The 20,779-nt window shown below is 41.8% G+C and overlaps 2 protein-coding genes across 4 annotated transcripts in view; one reads left to right on the top strand and one right to left on the bottom strand.

Moving 5' to 3' along the window:
- ptprn.L (protein tyrosine phosphatase receptor type N L homeolog) overlaps window positions 1–7,093 on the top strand; it is a 34,523-nt gene extending 27,430 nt beyond the window's left edge. For both annotated transcript variants that reach the window (XM_018234329.2, XM_018234328.2), the window contains 6 exons: window positions 318–437; window positions 3,070–3,236; window positions 3,726–3,779; window positions 4,894–4,958; window positions 5,069–5,142; window positions 5,431–7,093. In XM_018234329.2, coding sequence (XP_018089818.1) covers window positions 318–437; window positions 3,070–3,236; window positions 3,726–3,779; window positions 4,894–4,958; window positions 5,069–5,142; window positions 5,431–5,502 — 552 coding nt within the window. In that variant the 3' untranslated portion in view covers window positions 5,503–7,093. The remainder of the gene's footprint in view (window positions 1–317; window positions 438–3,069; window positions 3,237–3,725; window positions 3,780–4,893; window positions 4,959–5,068; window positions 5,143–5,430) is intronic.
- A 900-nt stretch (window positions 7,094–7,993) lies between these two features.
- Window positions 7,994–20,428, bottom strand: dnajb2.L (DnaJ heat shock protein family (Hsp40) member B2 L homeolog). 2 transcript variants are annotated; one of them, NM_001091605.1, is given in 11 exon segments: window positions 7,994–9,004; window positions 9,794–10,015; window positions 12,219–12,289; window positions 12,537–12,636; window positions 12,728–12,823; window positions 13,320–13,436; window positions 13,526–13,579; window positions 14,103–14,212; window positions 16,822–16,908; window positions 18,872–19,052; window positions 20,262–20,334. In NM_001091605.1, coding segments are annotated over 9 exon segments (846 nt in total). In that variant the 5' UTR covers window positions 16,887–16,908; window positions 18,872–19,052; window positions 20,262–20,334; the 3' UTR covers window positions 7,994–8,993.
- Window positions 20,429–20,779: the final 351 nt, after the last annotated feature.

The following is a 20,779-nucleotide window of genomic DNA, read 5'->3' as shown; positions in this document are numbered from 1 at the left end:
TTAATTGTTAGAGGGAATACGTGGGATACTAAGGGAGGTTTGGGGTTATAGAGGAATACATTACTATTTTTACTTACCTGACAACCCGGGTCGGTGCTCCGATCAGCAGAAAACTGCATTGGCCCAGGGGTTTTTCTAGCATGGGATACTATGAGAGGTTGGGGGTTGTAGAGGAGTACATGGGATACTATGGGAGTTTGGGGCTAGAGAGTAATACATGGGATGATATGGGAGTTTAGGGGTTATAAAGGAATACACAGGATACTATGGGAGGTTGGGGTTGTTGATGCTGATACTGCTGTTGTTTCTGCTTACAGATGGTTTGGGAAAATGGTTGCACAGTGATTGTCATGCTCAGCCCACTGGTGGAAGATGGAGTCAAGCAGTGTGATCGCTACTGGCCAGATGAGGGATCTTCCCTCTATCATATCTACGAGGTTTGTAAAGGGGAATCCAGGATTTAACAGTGGTCAGTTAAAGGGATTCTGTCATTATTTTTATGGTTTACTTTTTCTCTTTAAATGGCACTGTTTATATTGCAAATAATTCACAAATGTATGTTTTAGCTGTAATATTGGTGTGGGGGCAGCCATATCAGTGCATTGTGCCTGATTCTGAGCTTTGCGAAGGAGCCAGGACTTCATGGTGGAATTGCTTTGAGACTGTTATTGTTTCTCCTCTTCTCATTGTACTTCAATAAGAACCAAGTTTTGCTCCCTAGCCCCCAGCACCCAAGCAGAAAAAAGTTTCTGCTGCTATGCTCATGTCTTCCACTAGCTGGGGCTAGCAATACAAACAAATTAGCAGAGGTGTCAGGAAGCTGCCATCTGGTTAGCTGCCCATTGTTCTGTTGATGGGCTGCTGGGGGTGAAATCACTCCAACTTGCAGTGCAGCAGTATAGAGTGCCTGAAATTTAACAGAGCACAAGTCACATAGTTGGGGGCACCTGGGAAATGGACAGCATGCTTAACACCATGTCAACTTTCAAAATTAAATATAAAAAATCTGTTTGGTCTTTTAAAAAAATTAATTGCAGTGCAGAATTCTGCTAGTGCAGCACTAACTGATGCTTTTTGGAAAAAAATCATGTTTTCCAGAGACAGTATCCCTGGTATCGGTGATGTCTGCAATCTGTCCTCCCATGTAAGAACACTAACTGACCTTCTAGTCCTGCTTCCTGGATTATCTATGACATCAAATTATACCCTAATATGCCTTTGTGTTGACTCTTCCCTGATGGGGAGGGGGTGGCACCCTCAATTTAGGCAACACTTTATCAGTGTCGGAACTGGGGTGCCCGGGGCCCACCAGGAAATTTAATCTCAAGGGCCCACACTTCCCCCGTTCAAAATAGCGCCTACAAATAAATATCGAAAATTAACATTTTTTTTTTTAAACGGAAATGGGCGTAACAATATTAAATAATGTTTTCAGTGCAAAAACCATCTGGAGTGCTGCAGCCTTCATTCGTGCGGAGTTGTTTACCTATAAATGATCTGTTAGTATGATGTAGAGAGTGATAGTCTGCAACAATTTGCAATTGGTTTTCATTTTTTATTATTTGTGTTTTTTCAGTTATTTAGTTTTTGATTCAGCAGCTCTCCAGTTTGCAATTTCAGTAATCTGGTTGCTAGGGTCCAAACTACCCTAGCAATAATGCATTGATTGAGTAGAGACTGGAATATGAATAGGAGAGGCCTAATATAAAGATGAGATATAAAAAAAAATAGCAATAACAATACATTTGTTACACACACACACACACACACACACACACACACACACACACACACACACACACACACACACACACACACACACACACACACACACACACACACACACACACACACACACACACACACACACACACACACACACACACACACACACACACACACACACACACACACCCAAAAAAATTATTCAAAATCCTATTTTATCACATTAGTCAAGCAAAATGACTTTTAATTACACTATATAAATGATTTGAATCTTGTTTCCTTCAGTCTGGGAATTCATAATTATAACAAGCAGGCAGCAGACATTTTGTGGACACTGTTATTAAGAAAAGTCTTGTATCATCTCAGAATCTTGATTGTGCACCAGAAAGGGGACCCAATGTCCATCCCCATGCCCTGGCTACACAATTAAATAGTAAAGAGAACGGGGGAATATGTAGAGAGCAGTGACATCTAGAAAGCGCTGAATGGAAAGTGAAAGTAATTGCCTGCCCCGCCTCTATGCCCAGGGCATAGAGGAGGGGCAGACAATATTTGATTGACAGCTGAGATTTTTAAATGAGCTTACAACAGCTATGAATGCTTTAATAAAAAATAGAAATTGGATTTCATGTTCAATTTGAAAAGGACTTTTATTATACAGATTTTTGTGTCTGGGTGACAGGTCCACTTTAAAACTGTTGGGTTTTCAAAGAGTGGCACTAGTAAAAAAAAATTTAAAGTCAGTACCTTGTGTAGTTATGCAGCAGGGAATTCAGCCAGTAAAGTTAAGTTTCTTGTGCCAAAACCAAGATCTGCAGTATCACAGAGTAGGGGGCCATTAATCACATGACATGACGTCCTCGACTTGTACGCAGCACTATGGGCAGATGCAGAGTAATGCGAGCGGTGGGCATTTACCAGTGCTCTTCTGATTTTGGTGGGGCCTACCACCTGCATTTCAGTAAAATGTTCGGATGGCCCACCTGGTACAAAATTAAGTATTTTTACTTTGCACTGCAAAATCAATTAGAGAGAGAGCCTACCAAGTCCAGGGGCCCACCAGGTTTTTCCCCAGGATCCCGGCAGGCCAGTCCAACCCAGCACTTTATTATGATCAATCCAAGAATTTCATTGAGCAAACACATTATATATTTCACTTGCTATACAGTGAGACCATTCCAAGGCAGGTAGTAAGAAGGTGTTTGGTTACAGAGTGAGGAAGTCAATCCTGAGGCTTTTTTTCCCCAGGCCTGCAAAAACTATTGTGATCTATGTCAAAAAGCTTACAATCTGTCAGGTGACTTATATACTTGCATCCTATTATCTCTTTCTGTTTCTCCCAAGGTCAACCTGGTGTCGGAGCACATATGGTGTGAGGATTTCCTGGTACGGAGCTTTTACCTGAAGAACGTCCAAACCCAAGAGACCCGAACCCTCACACAGTTCCACTTCCTCAGCTGGCCAGCTGAAGGCATCCCCAGCAGCACCCGCCCGCTATTAGACTTCCGCAGGTAGGTTACTTTATGGTTTCAGAACTGTGGGTGGTGGCTGAACTACAGTTTATAGCTGCTGAAGGGCGCTCATTTGACCTCACTAGAGTAATAATCTCAATACAAGAGGCTAAAGGTGGTTTCCTTTGCTGGATCTGATGGACCTTCTCCCACCTTTAATGGAATCCTACAGAGCTCATGGCTGCCCTTGTCATTTTTGTGATTTGCAGCTTGTAATTTTGGTCTCAGTTGCATAGTCACAAAAGTGATCATGGGCAGGTGGGGCAGCATCGCTTTGGGTGTGTGCAGTTAGTGGCTTTATATAAGGTGTGTTTCATCACTAAATAGATCGATCCGGTGGCTTCGCACTGTGAGGGACTCAACTGTCTCCAAAGTAAAATGTTGTTTCATTGAGTTGTATCCAGATAATACTGAAGTACTTTCTGGAAATACTTCATCCTTGTACTAATACTGCCATGTTTTATCACCTACCCTATTCTAATTCTACAGGAAAGTGAATAAGTCTTTCCGTGGTCGCTCCTGCCCCATTATTGTGCATTGCAGGTAAGTTGGCTCCAAACGTACAAACAATACAATTACTGGCCATGCCACCTCCTAACAATAGGGAACAGCATTCGTAACTAGTTGTATCTTGAGTGCAGGGATATTCCCAGTGACCTTACAGCTATGTGGGAGTATTCCTACTAAAGCTGGCCATAGAGATGCTGATTTTAACCTCACATCTGAGGAAAGATTGTACATCACAATCTTCCGAACTGCAACAAACCATTCAGATTAAATAAAGTAGTAAAACAACAAATCAGACGATGTTCTGGCTATGACAGCAATAGTAGGAAAGTTATGTCCCACAAATAGTAGTGACAGTCTTCCATTGATATCGTCAGATAGGCAATACATGCAGAGATCTTATTGTTAGCCAATATAAATCGACTAAACTACAGTTTGCCATGGTAAAAAAAATGTTGGAACAATCCGAAAATTGTATGAAACAAATTTTTGGCCGACTTTATCTTGGCGTCTATGGCCAGCTTAACCCTACACCTAATTGTGTCCTGATTACATGCAAGTTTCCCAATGTCCCCAAATTCCCTACAGCTCATAATCTCCTTATTGCATTGAACCCTCCCACTGTTCCATTATAAGTTGTCTCCTGATAATTGTAGGGCTTTCCTTCTAGTTTTCCCCTGCTTATAGGGATTTTTCACAATGTTCCTGCAGCTAGTTGCCCTGTTTGTAGGGAATTTCCAATAGATCTTACAGCTAGTTATCTCCAGAATATAGTACCATTCTGAATATCGCTACAGCTACCTGTCTTTAGAATATAGGAACATTCCCATTAACTCTACAGCTAGTTGTAAGACTGTAGGAACTTTCCTACCAACCCTACTTCCAGTTGTCACCTGATTGTGGGAGCATTCCTACCAACCCCACATCTAGTTGTCTCCGGATTGTATAGAACAAAACCAGTTTTCCTGGTAGGAATGATCCCACTCTCCCTACAGCACAATTAACTTGCTGATGATGTTTTGGGAACATTATCATAGGTCAGGGCTGTCCATTTGGAACCCCACAGACCAGAGGTAGTCTTTCATGAGATTGAAGGTCAGGGCTGTCCATTTGTTGCAGAGCCAGAAGTAATGTCTGTGGTTTCTTTCAGTGATGGGGCTGGAAGGACAGGAACCTACATCCTTGTCGACATGGTGTTGAACCGCATGGCTAAAGGTAAGTTATTATAGATACATAATGGATGTCTAGCCTGGTAGTCCTCCAACTGGCTAAGGCTAAGGTATATGTACTGTATGTTGTACCTAAAGTATGTGTTTTGTATCCAGGGGTGAAGGAAATAGATATTGCAGCTACATTGGAGCATGTTAGAGACCAGAGGCCTGGCATGGTTCGCACCAAGGTAAAGGAAACTCATAGATGTATTAAACATGAAACACAATTCTTACACGTTTCTCATTTAGTGTTGGCCATCAGTCAGGACATTCACTGAGGCTTCTGTACTAGTCAATCCCTCCGCATAAAGCATTTTGATTGTAGAAAGAGATCCCTCTGATCACCTAAACTCCTGCTCAAAATAACAACGAGCTTCCTTGTCAAGAGCACTTTGGCTGGAGAATTTACTAGAATGGATGTCGAATCTTGGACATCATTGAGATGATTTCTATTTTTTTCTCTCATTTTCCCTTAGGATCAGTTTGAGTTTGCCCTGACAGCAGTGGCAGAGGAAGTCAATGCAATCCTAAAAGCCTTGCCACAGTAGCAACAGCTCCGTCACCCTCCGGCTGTCCAAGTTGGTGTTGTAACATTTCACCTGCCTTACAAAGATGGACCTCCCACCTGCCCCAAAGCGCCCATCTTGGTGTACTATATACTCCTAATGCCAGAGACCCAGGGCTACCATCCTATTCCCTCCTATGCCTTCTTATTCATCTTCAAGCTTCTGTTTCCTCTTTATAGCCTTATTCCCATTCAAATCTTTGCTACCTCATTGCCCACATCTGTTCCACTGACATGTTCTTGTGCCCACCAATGTGATACTATTACAGTCAAAGAAACCATGAAGAAAACCCAAATTATTCATTCATTCTATTTCCATCTCATGCAGAGAAGCACAATAAACACTAGGTTGTGCTTTCCTTCCATAATTGTATCACTTTATTGGCACAAGTCATTTTTATTCTTCAGCCCACGGTGAAGCTGCTTCTTCAACTGCCCACGCTTATATTATGCCAATGTCCGGGAGTGTGAGCAGAGCGAATGCACAGTATGGCCATGCAATGTGCAGGGAAAGACAAATATTAGCACTATTGCTCTGTATGCTGCATTAAGGCAAGTCTTCCTTGACACCATTACATACCATGAGCTGGATGTGGCTCTATAGATTAGAGGGCATTATTCTGTGTAAACTCCTTTAGGATTGTAGGGGATATGGAATGCTAGCTGTGTAACTGGGTATAATTAATACCAAAGGAAGGAAGACAGGCATTGCTGGACAAAGCAGTGTGCAGGGATCTGTCGAATGACAGAGGGGTAACACTATTTAAATTAAACACATTTCAATTTCTTTTTCAAGCTGATTCCTGGGATATCCAACAGGAAGTGGTCACATGTTTGTACAGACAGAAGGCAAGAAGGACTTAAGGGAAAGGGCAGCTAGGTGTAGTGAGCAAAGGTTATTACTTGAAAAAGGAACTGGAACATTCTGAAGATTTGCTGTGATTATAATGTTAGTCGGCCAATGAAGCTATCACCTTTACGTCACTTTTATTGTTTCCTCTCAAAAGTGTTACCCAGTAACTTTTTTAATTGGTCACCAGAGTAGGACGCCATTAACTAGAGGGGCAATGTGGGTGTAGCACTCGTAGACTCCTGGCTCCAAAGAAAAGACCTGAGTTTAGATGGGTGATGGGCTCAAAGTGTTGTATGTGAGAAGATCTGAGCTGAATTGTGTGATAGAGAAATTGCTGGGTGATAGATGCCAGTATTGCCAGCTGCTAGTGCCACGTGAGAAGTTATCCACTTAATACCCTGATGAGAAGAGTTCACTTCGATACTGCATGCATTACTCGCTCTTCCTGCACTGCTGCTTGCTATGCCAGTTCTGCCACAGCCATTCCGCATGCCCTCGCGTTTCACCCTGCTCTCTCCTCATGAGCATTACAAGGTAGTGCGAATCAGTTAAGTCCATTACTGCCCATTCCTTACTACTCTTCATTTTTCCCCATTATGCATTGTATTGACATTGACCATTGGCAAAAGAAAAAAAGAAACATTATAGAGAAATCTAATAGACTTTAATTTTGTATCTTGATGTGAATAAAGTATTTGTGTTGGGTTTGTGCAACTGCAAACTGGGCTCCTCCTTATTCTTATTTATGCTGCATTGTGCAACTGATTTGTCAGGGTGGTTACAATTCTGGGCACCAATAAAGATCGTGCCACCCACAGATTATCTGGTAATGTTGTACCCTGCAGTCATTCCTTGGAAAGTGTCAGCCAGAAACATGGCACAGAGCCCACTCCATTCCCTCAAGCCATAGGTAGGGAATTTGCAAGACTGATCCCATGTGACAAAGCTAATATCCAGCATTCGGATCTACTTTATTTACAACCCATGGGCTTAACCAATGAGCCTTTTGATCCTCTGGATCCTGATTGGCTTTCTGTTACAATGGCTGCTCCATTACTGACTCACTGAGCTAGCCTGCTTCTCTTATGGTTATTTATTCCTTGCACATTCTGTCTTGCATAACAATCCAGTGTTCTCTTCCTTCTTGCCACAACTATCCTTATCTTCTCCCCCAAGTCCTTTTGCAGTGTGATAATGCCCTTACATGAAGCTAGATGGAGGGTTGGACTAGTGGTCAGCAGGTGTAGGAATTGCAAAAACAGGTGTAGCATAAGCACAAATGCCCCCATAACAAACTTGCTCTGGGGTTGTAGACTTTACAAAATATGACCAACTGCAAGTAATCACATTTGGAAAAGACCAGGCATAGCATAAGCAAAAACAACCGCATAGCACACTTGCTCAAATAAAACTACACCAGGATAATTATTCCCCTGTACTGAAAAAAACTATGGCAGCATAGGTAGTCCCCTGTACTAAACACAACACAGCAGGAACAGGCAGCTAAGTTTGCTCATAGCCTGTATAGAGAGATGCCATAAAACTATGCCGGCGGCCTGTGTTACTGATGCCAAGTCATGTAAAGCATAAATTAGGCAGAATTCATGTCAAAACATGAATAAGTATGTCATAAATACATTTTTATTTACGTTTAACTTATGTTACATATGTATCAAGAAACAAACTAACAATAAAAGAAAGGAGATTGTATATTCTAACTATGCAGCCCCTTAATGCTTCTCTTCCTGCCAGTCATTGCCCTGTATTCCTGGGGCTTTTATTATTTTGTAGCAGGATAAAATTGGTTTCTTTGTTGTTTATAGGGCCTGCCATGCTGACTGTCAGCAAGATGGCCCCTTAGAACCAGACAAAATGGGTTTTAGTTTGCCTCTGGGTAATGTTACCCCTATTTTTAGTGTATTTTACCAAACCCTTTTACCATTATAAGGCAACAGCCAGGGCAAGCAGGCGAATACCTAGTTAAAGGGGAACTCCACCAAAAAAGAAAGTTTTGGGGTTTTTTTGCATGAAAGAAAATGTAATTATAAGCAACTTTTCCATATAGATAAATTAAATTGTAATATATAAATTGTAAATATAATTGCAGTTATAAGATGTCGCTATTATGGAAACACGCTGCAGACACTGCACCCCCTATACCAGTGAATATATTGCACATACTCTTCTCTCTGTAATACATACTATTTGGGAAATGGGGAGTCTGATTGCTGTTTGGGTGCGGAGAGGTGCAGTTCAGCAGACAAAGGTTGGTGTAGTCTGGGAATCGGAGACCGAAAAGTAGGGGAAGACTTTTGTGGCTATACAATATAACATGTGGGTAGAGCATGTCAGTAATGAAACCAGGGCCAGTACAATACAAGTACCAAACATTTCCACACTGCAGATATTCAGTCCAGTTAAATATTGCATGATTCTTGGGTCCAGCCCTTTTACATTATAGAAAGGATTTATTGAAAGTCCAAGGTAAGTATCCAGATTATATAAGGGAAGTGCCCCTGCGCCTCAGGATGGTCTGTGCAATGAGAGCGTGCATGGGGCAAGTTTTTTCACCTATAGCCTCAGCGACTGGAAGACGTGAGGGCAATTGTGTGACTCCAGGCTCAGAACACACCTAATGAAAGAAGCACAGTGTTCAGTTTAGCAGCGTTTAAGTGCAGTTAGTGGCAGTGCAAAGTATTACATGATTACAATATATACACAAGCCAAAGGGCAGGTGCTACACCCAATGGGATTCAAAGGGCACTGATCACATATATAGAGAATATTGTACAGAATGCAAAGCCAGGGTGCAGGCAAGCGAAAAGTGCATGATACAGGCCTTAGCCAGTCAAAATATTCTGTTCTTATATCGCACCGTTGTCCGGCCACCAGTAATATATTCATTTCTATTAGGAGGTATATACAAATGCTACCCCATGTTATGTAACCAGAATCCAGATACAGAATACCTGAGGAATACATAAGGCACAACAATATGGAAGCTTTTGGACTAGACAGGCAGCAGATTTGCTCATGCAGTGCTTACTTAACCACCAGCAAAACTGATTATATTTTAACCTAAATCCAGGGTACACAGTATGTGCAGCACCCCAGTGCCTTATGGTGGGGACAGATTTAACTGCAACTCATCAGGAGATGCAGCATCTGATTTTGCTAGGTTTGGGGTTGTCTTTTTCCCCAGACTCAGTCATACTGCTCTCCTCTCTGCCCCCAGCTCCCTCACCAGTTATCTGCTTATCTGGCCTCTGATGCCCTTCCTGCATTCCTGACACCTGTTTTCCTTGGTGGTTCCCTGCCTGCAGATGATTCTGTTGTTCACAGTTTGGCTTGTAGCCACATTGCCCTTTGGCTTGCTGCTTCACCCCTGGCTCTTTACTCAATTTCTTCCTACTCTGCACACCTTCTGGGTGTTGCCTGGATTGTTCAAACTCAGACAGGCTGTAAGCCATTGCCAACTGAAGCTCCTCATCTTCATCATCACTGTCCAGCACCACAGGTGTGTCAGGTGGAGAACGTCGCTGGACATTGTACAATGTGCCATCTGTCCTGGTGCTGGCTCTGGGCAGAAAGGCTTGCTCCCTTTTGCTCAACTCAATTGCCAGAGCCAAATCATCCTGAATTCCTGCAATAGAACACAGAGAACAAAACCATTGATGATTTGACGATTTCCCATGACCACAAATCTTGTCTACCCAACTGCAGCCCAGAGCACACTGAGCATGAGCAATGCAACTCACACACAACTGAAGGCATATTAAGATACATGGTGTTGGGGAGCTGCTGCGGGTAACTTTAAAAGTCTGGATCATTACTGTTATAGCTTGTTGGCAAATCCCAATATCAATCATACCAAAATGGAATTTTATGGCAAACCATTCCTTTAAAATTGATATAGCTATTTTATTGGCTCAAAAAGTATACTTAATTCAACAGTTCCGTGTAAAAATAGATAGGCTGTCAGTGACAACAAGTTAACAGTGGCATAACTATCTAAAGTGATCTAGGGGTAACGTACAGAATTATAAATGAATCAGAGTGTATACAAATGTACAGGACTCAAATATATTAAATGCTTACGCTGTACTGTGATAATTATAAGATGGAACCACACATTATAAAATGTTTTTTTGTTTATTGTTATAAAATGCAAAATAAAAACCTTTAAAAAAAATAGATAGGCTGTGCAAATACAAAAAGTTTCTAATATACCAAAAATAGCCAAAAATGTAATGTATAAAGGCTGGAGTGACTGGATGTCTAACATAATAGCCATTACACTACTCCCTGCTTTTCAGCTCTCTAAAGCTGACCATAAATGTAGATTTTTAAAGATCGAATCGTTATCGTGAGACCACGATTATCTCAAAATGATCGTTTAAATGTACGATGTGTCCATCAACTAAAAAGACCATTTCAGGCGATATTGCATGCAAAACTGAAGAGTAGCTGGAAAGAGCAAAACATAGATAGATCGCACTGGGACCGATAAAGATTTTTAAACCTGGCCGATCCAATTTTCTGACAGATGTCGGCTGAAAAATCGTAATCATACGATCGTTCAAATCCCACTAACTGCACAATAATTTGACGGATTGGTCGGACTGCTCTGAAATCAGTCATTCACCAAAGAAGAATCGTCGCATCTATGGGGACCTTGACTCTGAGTTAGTCAGTGACTTGAGAGGGACCACATGGGACAGTGAGTTTGCAATTAATCCTCAGCATGCAGCTCAGATTCAAAAGCAACAGTTGTGACCCATGTGCCCCCCTCAAGTCACTGGTTACTGCCTGGTAACCAATCAATGGAAACCAAGAGAGCTGCAAAGCAGGAAGTAGTGTTCTGGCTATTATGTTAGAAATCCAGTTACTCCAGCCTTTATAGATTACAGTTTTGGCTAACTAACTATATTATTTTTATTTTTCACAGTCTATCTATTTACCTAATTTTTATATCTACACTGAACAATTCCTTTAAAAGAATTTACAGATGAAGTAAGCGAGTGATACAGTAGAACTGCCATACTGTGGAACTGTATTTTAATAGAACCTGTAAGGCCAAAGGTTGGGAAACACAAATATAAAGTATCATGGTGCCTATTGTATCCTACTAACACATCCTGTCCTACTGTTGCCACCTTCCCTAGTGTCTTCATATTGCCCTGCTGTTGTCATCCATCTGTAGTGACTCAATTCTCCCCTTCTGTAACTATCTTGTCTTAGTGTCACCATCCTGCCCTAATTCACACATTGCCCTACTGTCACCGTATTCCCTACTGTCACCATTTTGTCTTAGCTTCACCATCTTGCTCTTTCCTTACTCTCTCCCCTACTATCACCCTCATGCCCTGTTATTATTCAACCCTACTGTCCCCATCTGATGTTATAGTTGCGATCTTACATTACTTACTCTATCTTGCCGTATTTTCTCAACCCTTTCCATGTGTGCTAACCTGCCACATGTTCTAGCTAGTTTTATCTCCCATTTTAAAGGACAGCATCATGCTTCCATTTATAGCCTTGTCCTTTTCCCCTTCTCTAAAACCGATAGGCTGTTGGAGAATTTCCCCTTGGTTCATGAGAACAGAATGCAACCTTTGCTATAAATACCTTGTCAGACAAAGATGTAACTATGTATATAACTAGTCTATATGTATAAATAGGCAGTGACTGATAAGCAGAGACAGACCTGGGGGCACTGACAATTTATTTCATGCCTAAGGGGCAATTTTTCTATTCTTCTTTCTCCTTTCACTGCCGCTATTCTGAGTCTGGCTCCATAAGGTCAAGGACGATCTTACTGCTAGGACACTGGAGTATCTCCTTACCATTAACCCAGATGGACTTTAGCTCCCCATCCTCTTCTACCTCCACACGTTCTACACCATTTTCCATGACCCTGTATGGGAGGGTAAAACAAAAACAAATGTAAGCTACCATCTATCAAGCAAGAAGTACAGAGAAGCTGAAAAATATTACATCTGCCTTTCTCGGGGAGACACAAAGCCTGTGTTACAGTGTACAATACTATTCCCAAGCAGTCACATTTTGCTCATGCTTATAATATCAATAACTTGATATATACAAAGATAGAAAAGCCACATCCACCAGCACTTCCCTACAGGGAAAACTTGATAGTGTCTTACCTTTTAGTTGTAATTTTCTTGCCATTAACAAACTTGGTTGATGTAGACACTGAGCAGAAATTCCCAGACCCTCCAAGGTCTCCACTGTGAAAGGAGAATTCTGTAACAGGGGTAGATATAATTAGCATTAACATGTGATACATAACTCGTTAGCAAAACATCAGTATTTGGGTAATGTCTGGTCCACTTACCGCTGCCAAAGGGGAAAGAGGATGGAAACATGGGCACAGAGTTAGCGCGATGGGAACCGCCAAGGGGCTGATTGGAGAACATAAAGAAGTCATCACCTAGGAGAGGAAACAGGAAGCTAAGACAATGAGTTCAGGTATAGGGTGACAACTGTAGGCAGTGCCGGATTTAGTGGGTGGGCTCCCCGAGGCCACGTGGTCCAAGCTTACCCCCTGTGCTCCCCAGGAGGCGGCTGTGCAGCATGTCCCCCCTAATATTCTGCCGCCCAAGACCCAGGCCTTTGTGGCCTTGCCACAAATTCGGGCCTGGCTGTAGGGACATTTAGTGGAAGTGACTGTCTATATTACTATTTCAAAAAATTTCATTTCTAAGGAATATACTGTGGGTTTATGTCTTACTGAATACTTAAATAATGAAGTAAAAGTAAACCTTACCTATAAAAAGTGTACATTTAACCTAATAATTAATCAAATATTCTATTACAAGTATAAAGGGAATATATATATATATATATATATAGGCACATTGTTTGCTGAGGGTGTCCCACTTCTCTCTGAAAGACTCAGAACTTGGATGAGAATACATATGACCTACCAAATATATCAGAGAAGGGGTCTCTCCCATCAAAAAATTCCCGGAACACATCTTCTGGACTACGGAAGTGGAATCCAAAATCAAAAGGTCTTTGGACCCTTGTTGCCCTAAATGACCCTATGGAAAGGAAAGTCAGACAGAAAACAGTTGACGTTTGTGAAACCATTTGGAAATAAAGTTTCAGAACTGGTTGCAAATTCCCTCACCTGCATCAGAGAAACCTGAAGTCATGTGATTATCATATGCCTCTCGCTTTTCTCCTGGGAAAAAAATAATTGCAAAATGACACATTTGTTGGTGTGCATTAATAGAAATAAAATCAATCCCATGCCCACTTGAGATAAGACCCAGTGCCATAGGCATTAGCTCCATGTGGCACCTCGCTGTGCAAAGTGAATTCAATCTCAATTCAAACATTTGTATCTACCAAAATAAAAAGGTGTGTCTGGCTGTTGGCTTTCTCCTGGCCAAGCAGGTGGACCGATTGGTCTTGACTGAGAAGCGCTACAATTTCCACAATAGTATAATACAGCCGAATGGAGCTTTGGCCATGGTAAGAACTGCTTGCTGCATGAGACTGCTTTGCACTTTCCCCTGGCCCATAAAGATCAATTGAATTAGAAAACACCAGGCAACCCTGCCTGAACATGGGAAATAGAGAAGCCCAGGAGCAGGATGTACAAAGCTCTGTACCTAGATAAGAACTGGACTGAGACTGACCGAAGGTCCAATATCTACCTTTATCTATATTAACATAAGCAACATTTATGTAGTTATACTTACTGTCTGATAAGACTTCATAGGCTTCTGCTATGTCTTTAAATTTCTTCTCTGCATGCTCCTTGTTGTCAGGGTTCTTGTCTGGGTGCCAGCGCAATGCTAACTTCCGATACCTGCGTGAGAAGCACAACCAGTCCCAATCTGAGAGCACAAATATCACAAACACTTTTCAGTAGCACCAGAAACACATGAACTTGCTGGGATCATTGTCAAATGTGCAGTCATGTCTGACTAAATCAAGGTGGCCATAGACATTAATTCTTAGACCAATTTTCATGCGATTCGACAAATTATCGTGAGGTTAGTGGGGCACCAAATGATCAAGCATCTAACGATTTTCGTCTAACATCGTTCAGAAAATCAATCGGTCAGGTTAGAAAATTCTCATTGGTGAAATGCTGTTTGCAGGACCAAGCAGTCAGCTACCCAGTCTAGCTTCAACTAGACAATATCGCACAAAATGGTTGGTTTTGTTGATGGACAAATCGTACATTTGAAGTTGTTTCAGGTCCTACGATAATGAAAATATCTTTTAAAATCTTAACATCTATGACCACCTTTAGGGTCCATAGCCCTATGCAGGTACAGCTGAAGTGCAGGAAGGTGGATTCATCATGCTCAGAGTCCCATCTTATGAATGCAAGGGCAACTGACAGATGGACTGTCCATCATTTTATTCTCCTAACATATTTTCTGCAGGATATACTCAATTGCCTCTACATATGGGGCTGTTGTACTTGTTGCATTAATGGCATTTGACAACCTCTAAGAGGTCATCAAAACTGCTGGCCATCTGTCAGGGACGCTTTGTGCCCCAAAGTTGTGGGGGTAGACTAGAGACTTGTTAAAGGGGACCCGTCACCCAAAAAAAATATTCCAAATCCTAATTTATCACATTAGTCAAGCAAAATGAACTTTTTAATTACACTATATAAATTATTTGAATCTTGTTTCCTTCAGTCTGGGAATTCATAATTCTAGCAAGCAGGCAGGAGCCATTTTTGTGGACACTCTTATTAAGGCAAGCCTTGCATCATCTCAGAATCTTGTCTGTGCACCAGAATGGAGGACCTGATGTCCCTCCCCATGCAATGGCTACACAATCACATGGTAAAGAGAGAGGGGGGGGATGTGGAGAGCAGTGACATCTAAGAAGTGCTGAATGGAAAGTGAAAGTTATTGCCTGCCCCACCTATAGGCCTAGGCATAGAGGAGGGGCAGGCAATATTTGATTGACAGCTGAGATTTTTAAATGAGTTTACAACAGCTATGAATGCTTTAGTAAAAAAAAGAATTTGGGTTTCATGTTTAATTTGAAAAGGACTTTTACTATACAGATTTTTATGACTGGGTGACAGGTCCACTTGAATGCAGCCCCATACAAATCACTGGCTCTGGCAGACATCTAAGCAAAGCTGTACTTTTTTCCCAAGAGATCATAGTACTTCTTAAGGGAGTGATAACATTTGCTTTTAACTTAGAACTGCTGCTCCATTAACTTTACAAGATAGTTTGGTCATCTGTGTAACTAATGATTCACCATTAAACAAAAGTGTCACCAGTGTCGGACTAGGACACCATGGGCCCACCCAAAAACCTTTGACCAAGGGCCCACCAATTAATCTTAGACCAGGGGCCCACTCTTAGTACTATTTTTCTTCCTCTCTTCACTCAACCTTTATTCTCCTAGTATCTTTTCTTTATATACTATACTCTTCCATCTATTTAGCCTCTCTGTTCTTATAGAAATAGGGAATGGCCATGAAATTGGCCAAATGTTTAGCAGCATGAGGGCCCACTGACACAGGGACTTTTCTTGGTATACCGGTGGGTCAGTCTGACACTGAGCGTCACTAACTCAGAGTTCCAGAATTAGAGAAAGTCCCAAGCTGCTTTGTAAGGGTTTATGGGTACACTACCAAACCAACTTTAAAATTTAGCATGAAACCCAAGTTGATTTGCATTAGTCCTGGAACCAACCACCCCAGCAGAAAGCAATGGAATCTCTCTGATTTAATACACACTGATCCTTGCTATTTCCCCATAATTAAGCAGTGGGGCTGGGCTTGGTCTCATCAAAGAAGCCATTTGGGGTGCTTTTCCATAGCACTGATCCCTGAGGACACTGTGAAGCTAGTTGAAAGATAAGGCAATGAATAGAGAGCAGTCCAAGAAGTACAGAGAATATTTTGTACCTGGGTAAGAAACAGAACGGGAGTGCAGATTCACTTGGCCAGCTTAAGAAGCGGCTAATGGGGCTAATGTGGCCCATTAAAGTAGTCACATATGAACCAATTCTCAAGACATTCAAGTTGATGCAACCACTCAGTTCAGGACTGGCCAGTGACCAAATTCACTCACCATAAAGAAATCATTCACTTACCTGGTTTTACCTATTGCCTTATCAACTGCGGTGCCATCAGACTCGTGTGCAAGCATTACCAATAAGGAGATTATAGAGAAGGGGCTGTTTTAGCCCTAGCACAGTTCTACTAGCAGTCAGGACTAAGCATTCCCCTCTGGCAACTGCAGTGCTTCTTTAGCCTTTATGTGACGCTAATTCATATGAAGGTGTTCATAATACAGAGCGGGTTTATCCCAATTTCAAAACCCTCTTGCACTGGAAGCACATCTGCTTTAAAGAAATGGTCATAAGGGGGCATTTGCCAAGGACCCACCAACAGTCATTCTATATTGCACAGGAACTGGCATTTCTACTTACGCTCGTTTAATGTCATCCTGAGTGGCATTTCTGGGAACCCCAAGCATATCGTAATAATCTACCATGGTGGGATTCTTTACAGTGTCCCTATAAAGAAATAAATGAGATTTTAAAGGAAAACTATACCCCCAAAATGAATACTTAAGCAACAGATAGTTTATATCAAATTGAATGACATATTAAAGAATCTTACCAAACTGGAATATATATTTACATAAATATTGCCCTTTTACATCTCTAGCCTTGAGCCACCATTTCGTGATGGTCTCTGTGCTTACTCAGAGATCACCTGACCAGAAATACTACAACTCTAACTGTAACAGGAGGAAGTGCGGAAGCAAAAGGCAGAACTCTGTCTGTTAATTGGCTCATGTGACCTTACATGTGGTTTGTATGTGTGCTCAGTGAATCTTACGATCTCAGGGGGCGGCCCTTATTTTTTAAAATGGCAATTTTCTATTTATGATTACCCAATTTACATGAAGCAGGGTTTTACACATGAGCTGTTTTACACCTTATCTTTTAATAGAGACCTACATTGTTTGGGGGGTATAGTTTTCCTTTAAAGGAACAGGTCAGTGTAACTCTGAGTTAGTCAAAGAATTTAAGGGGGGCCACATGGGACATAACTGTTCAGTGAGTTTGTAATTGATCCTTAGCTTTCAGCTCAGCTTCAAAAGCAACAGTTATGACCCATGTGCACTCCAAGTCACTGATTAGTTGCCTGGTAACCAATCAGTGGAAACCAAGAGAACTGCAAAGCAGGAAGTAGTGTAATGGCTATTATGTTAGGCATTCAGTCACTCCAGCATGTATACATTACATTTTTGCCTAACTATATTAGAAACATTTTTTATCATTTTTATCTATTTACCTAGTTTTTATTTTTACACTGAACAATTCCTTTAAAGGGTTACGGCACTGCAGCACAAGCTCGCACATTGATACAAACTCTATTGGCTCCCAAGACAAACTCATGCTCCAGAAGTGTTATGTGCTGTGACTTTGAAAAAATTCCCAGCAATGGGACACAGGTACAGAGGAGGCACCTAACATCTGGGCAACTTAACATAGCTCCCAATAAAACTACAGATAATAAGAGTCTACTGTATATAGAGAAAGGGCCACAGTGCTGGGCAAATGAGAACATAATGTGTATAAATGTATCAGACATGCCAGGGACTTCCATTCAGGTAATACATAAACAGGTTGGTGCAGATCCTCTAATAATAAACTGTGTTGCCCGTGACTCAGGGGACTTTTCTGGCCCACATGAGTCACATTGCCCAGACCCGCCTGACACAGAATAATCTAATTTGCACCCTATTTTAGGAACGTTTCCACATGGTTTGGAAAGTGAAATGAAAACTCAGAAATATGAATAGAGTCAGACTAAACCCCAAACCTAAGGTGCAACTAAAGAATCCCCCGGCAGCCCAATTCCCATCTTTCTGCAGAGAAAGTGATGCAGTGGAGGTTACTGGGCCCTAAAGTCAAATAATGCTAATAAGATTATAACTGAACAAATGTAACCTTTATGGGACAGAAGGGTTTAACAGGCAGTATGGCACCATTAGAACAGCAACTGGAATAATGTTCTCATTGAGTGCTAGTTTATCGCCCCCCAGCCTCAGGCTATTGCAGGATAATGGGAATTGTAGTCTAATACTGAGACACGGAGGAAGTATAATTACAATTTTAGATTTACATTACTTAAAGGGAAAGTTCACCTTCACAATATATATATTGTTTTGCTATAATAAACCACAATGTTCAAATGATTTCAACTTTTGATGAAAATGTGATCCACGACACCAATGGCTGAGTCACAATGATGCTGCAATGTGAGAGGGAGTGATCATATTTCATATTAAATATTCTATTCATGGATCACAGTGATCGAGTGGTGTAATTATAGCGGAAGCAGACCTTGCGATTTCCCCGTGGACTCCCAGTGGGGCAATGATTGTATATATTATTCTCAAAGGTTAAGGGGGATGTAAATTGATTTTGCTGTGGGGTCCAGATAGTGATCCCTCAATTACCTTACCTCTTTTCAGTCAGTAAATACCCAGGGCTGATGTTGGGTAGAGATCTCTATGGGCGGGAACCAGTACAAGTCTCCAGATGGTAGGCGATTAATGCACAGGCCATTAGTCCAGACTCAAATCATCAAGCAAGAACCATCAGCCCAGACTTGTCTTTTAGAATGTGACAGATGCCATGGGGAGCTACATGTCCAGGACAAGAAGGAAGAATGTTGGGTTCAGTTATACAGTTAGCACTCTAGCCAGACAGACAGGGAATTGACAATATAATAATACTAATTCCTGAGTGGCCCAGCTCTTTTCTGCCACCCTGAGGTCAATTGGATCTCCATTCATTTATATTCCCTGTAGGTCTTCAGATAATTTGGGGCCAAATTTCCAAGCACAACTAGCTAACCTCTGTTCTCTGTGCAGCCCCTGAGGGAGGTCTGGCTATCTCTTGCTATCATAGAGACAGTAACAAGCAGAATGAGTGACAGCAGTTACATAGAGACAGTCAGAGACAGTAACAGGCAGAATTAGTCTCTATGTAACTGCTGTCACTAATTCTGCCTGTTACTGTCTCTGACTGTCTCTATGTAACTGCTGTCACTCATTCTGTCTGTTACTGTCTCTGGCTGCCTGTATTTAACTGCTGACACTCATTCTGCCTGTTACTCTCTCTGGCTGTCTCTATGTAACTGCTGTCACTCATTCTGTCTCTGACTGTCTCTATGTAACTGCTGTCACTCATTCCGTCTCTGATTGTCTCTATGTAACTGCTGTCACTCATTCTGTCTGTTACTGTCTCTGACTGTCTCTATGTAACTGCTGTCATTCATTCTGTCTGTTACTGTCTCTGACTGTCTCTATGTAACTGCTGTCATTCATTCTGTCTGTTACTGTCTCTGGCTGTCTGTATGTAACTGCTGACACTCATTGTGCCTGTTACTCTCTCTGACTGTCTCTATGTAACTGCTGTCACTCATTCTGCCTGTTACTCTCTCTGACTGTCTCTATGTAACTGCTGTCACTCATTCTGTCTGTTACTGTCTCTGGCTGTCTGTATGTAACTGCTGACACTCATTCTGCCTGTTACTCTCTCTGACTGTCTCTATGTAACTGCTGTCACTCATTCTGTCTCTGGCTGTCTCTATGTAACTGCTGTCACTCATTCTGTCTCTGACTGTCTCTATGTAACTGCTGTCACTCATTCTGTCTCTGACTGTCTCTATGTAACTGCTGTAACTCATTCTGTCTCTGACTGTCTCTATGTAACTGCTGTCACTCATTCTGCCTGTTACTGTCTCTATGTAACTGCTGTCACTCCTTCTGCCTGCGGCTCTGTATATTACTCCAGCTTGTGCTACTCATACTACCTCTGTCTGTTTACCTTTAACTGGTGCTACTCACCCTGCCTGTAGCTGTCTCTTGTTGTCTCTTGCAGTCTCAATACACCTGGTGCCACAGACTCAGTGCGCGTACCTCTGCCCGTCAGACGCTCTCATTCCCTTGTGTTTATATCACCTCTGTCCCGACGTCACGCTCAGCTGACCAAGAAACATCCAGAAAATACCAGACGTGCTTTCACCCGCCCAGCCAATCGGCTTTGCAACCCCGCCCCAGACAAACAACTTTGACAGCTTCTCCGCCCACTTCCAGAGAGAGGTATTTCCCCGGCCGCTTTCGATTGGCTGTCTCTGTCAATGTGATGTTTACTGCCTTGCGCTTCTATTAATTTCAAACTGTAACAAGCAGATATTCTGGGAGTTGTAGTAAAAAACTGTAGTAAAGTTGTAGTAAACCAAACACTTCCCCATCAGGGGTTTTATTGCAGGGATCTGGGCTGTTCTTTTCCTATAGTCTCCTCCGGATATTTGCAGGAAGGCAGGACTTGTTCCGGTGCTTTTAGTATTAGACAAACAAAACCC

The sequence above is a fragment of the Xenopus laevis genome, chromosome 9_10L, assembly GCF_017654675.1.
Source record: "Xenopus laevis strain J_2021 chromosome 9_10L, Xenopus_laevis_v10.1, whole genome shotgun sequence".
In the NCBI taxonomy this organism is placed as follows: Eukaryota; Metazoa; Chordata; class Amphibia; order Anura; family Pipidae; genus Xenopus; species Xenopus laevis.
Note: the sequence above shows the minus strand (reverse complement) of the source record. Positions and strands in the feature narration are given on the sequence as shown.

What these genes read in the sequence shown, in the direction of transcription:
- dnajb2.L (XM_018234269.2), bottom strand. Translation starts at nt 16,886, where the DNA reads ATGGTAGATTATTACGATATGCTTGGGGTTCCCAGAAATGCCACTCAG. An exon ending in CTCTTTCCCCTTTGGCAGCG is followed by an intron (nt 12,637 to 12,727) that starts GTAAGTGGACCA and finishes CCCCTGTTACAG; the next exon opens with AATTCTCCTTTCACAGTGGA. An exon ending in AAGAAAATTACAACTAAAAG is followed by an intron (nt 12,290 to 12,536) that starts GTAAGACACTAT and finishes CCTCCCATACAG; the next exon opens with GGTCATGGAAAATGGTGTAG.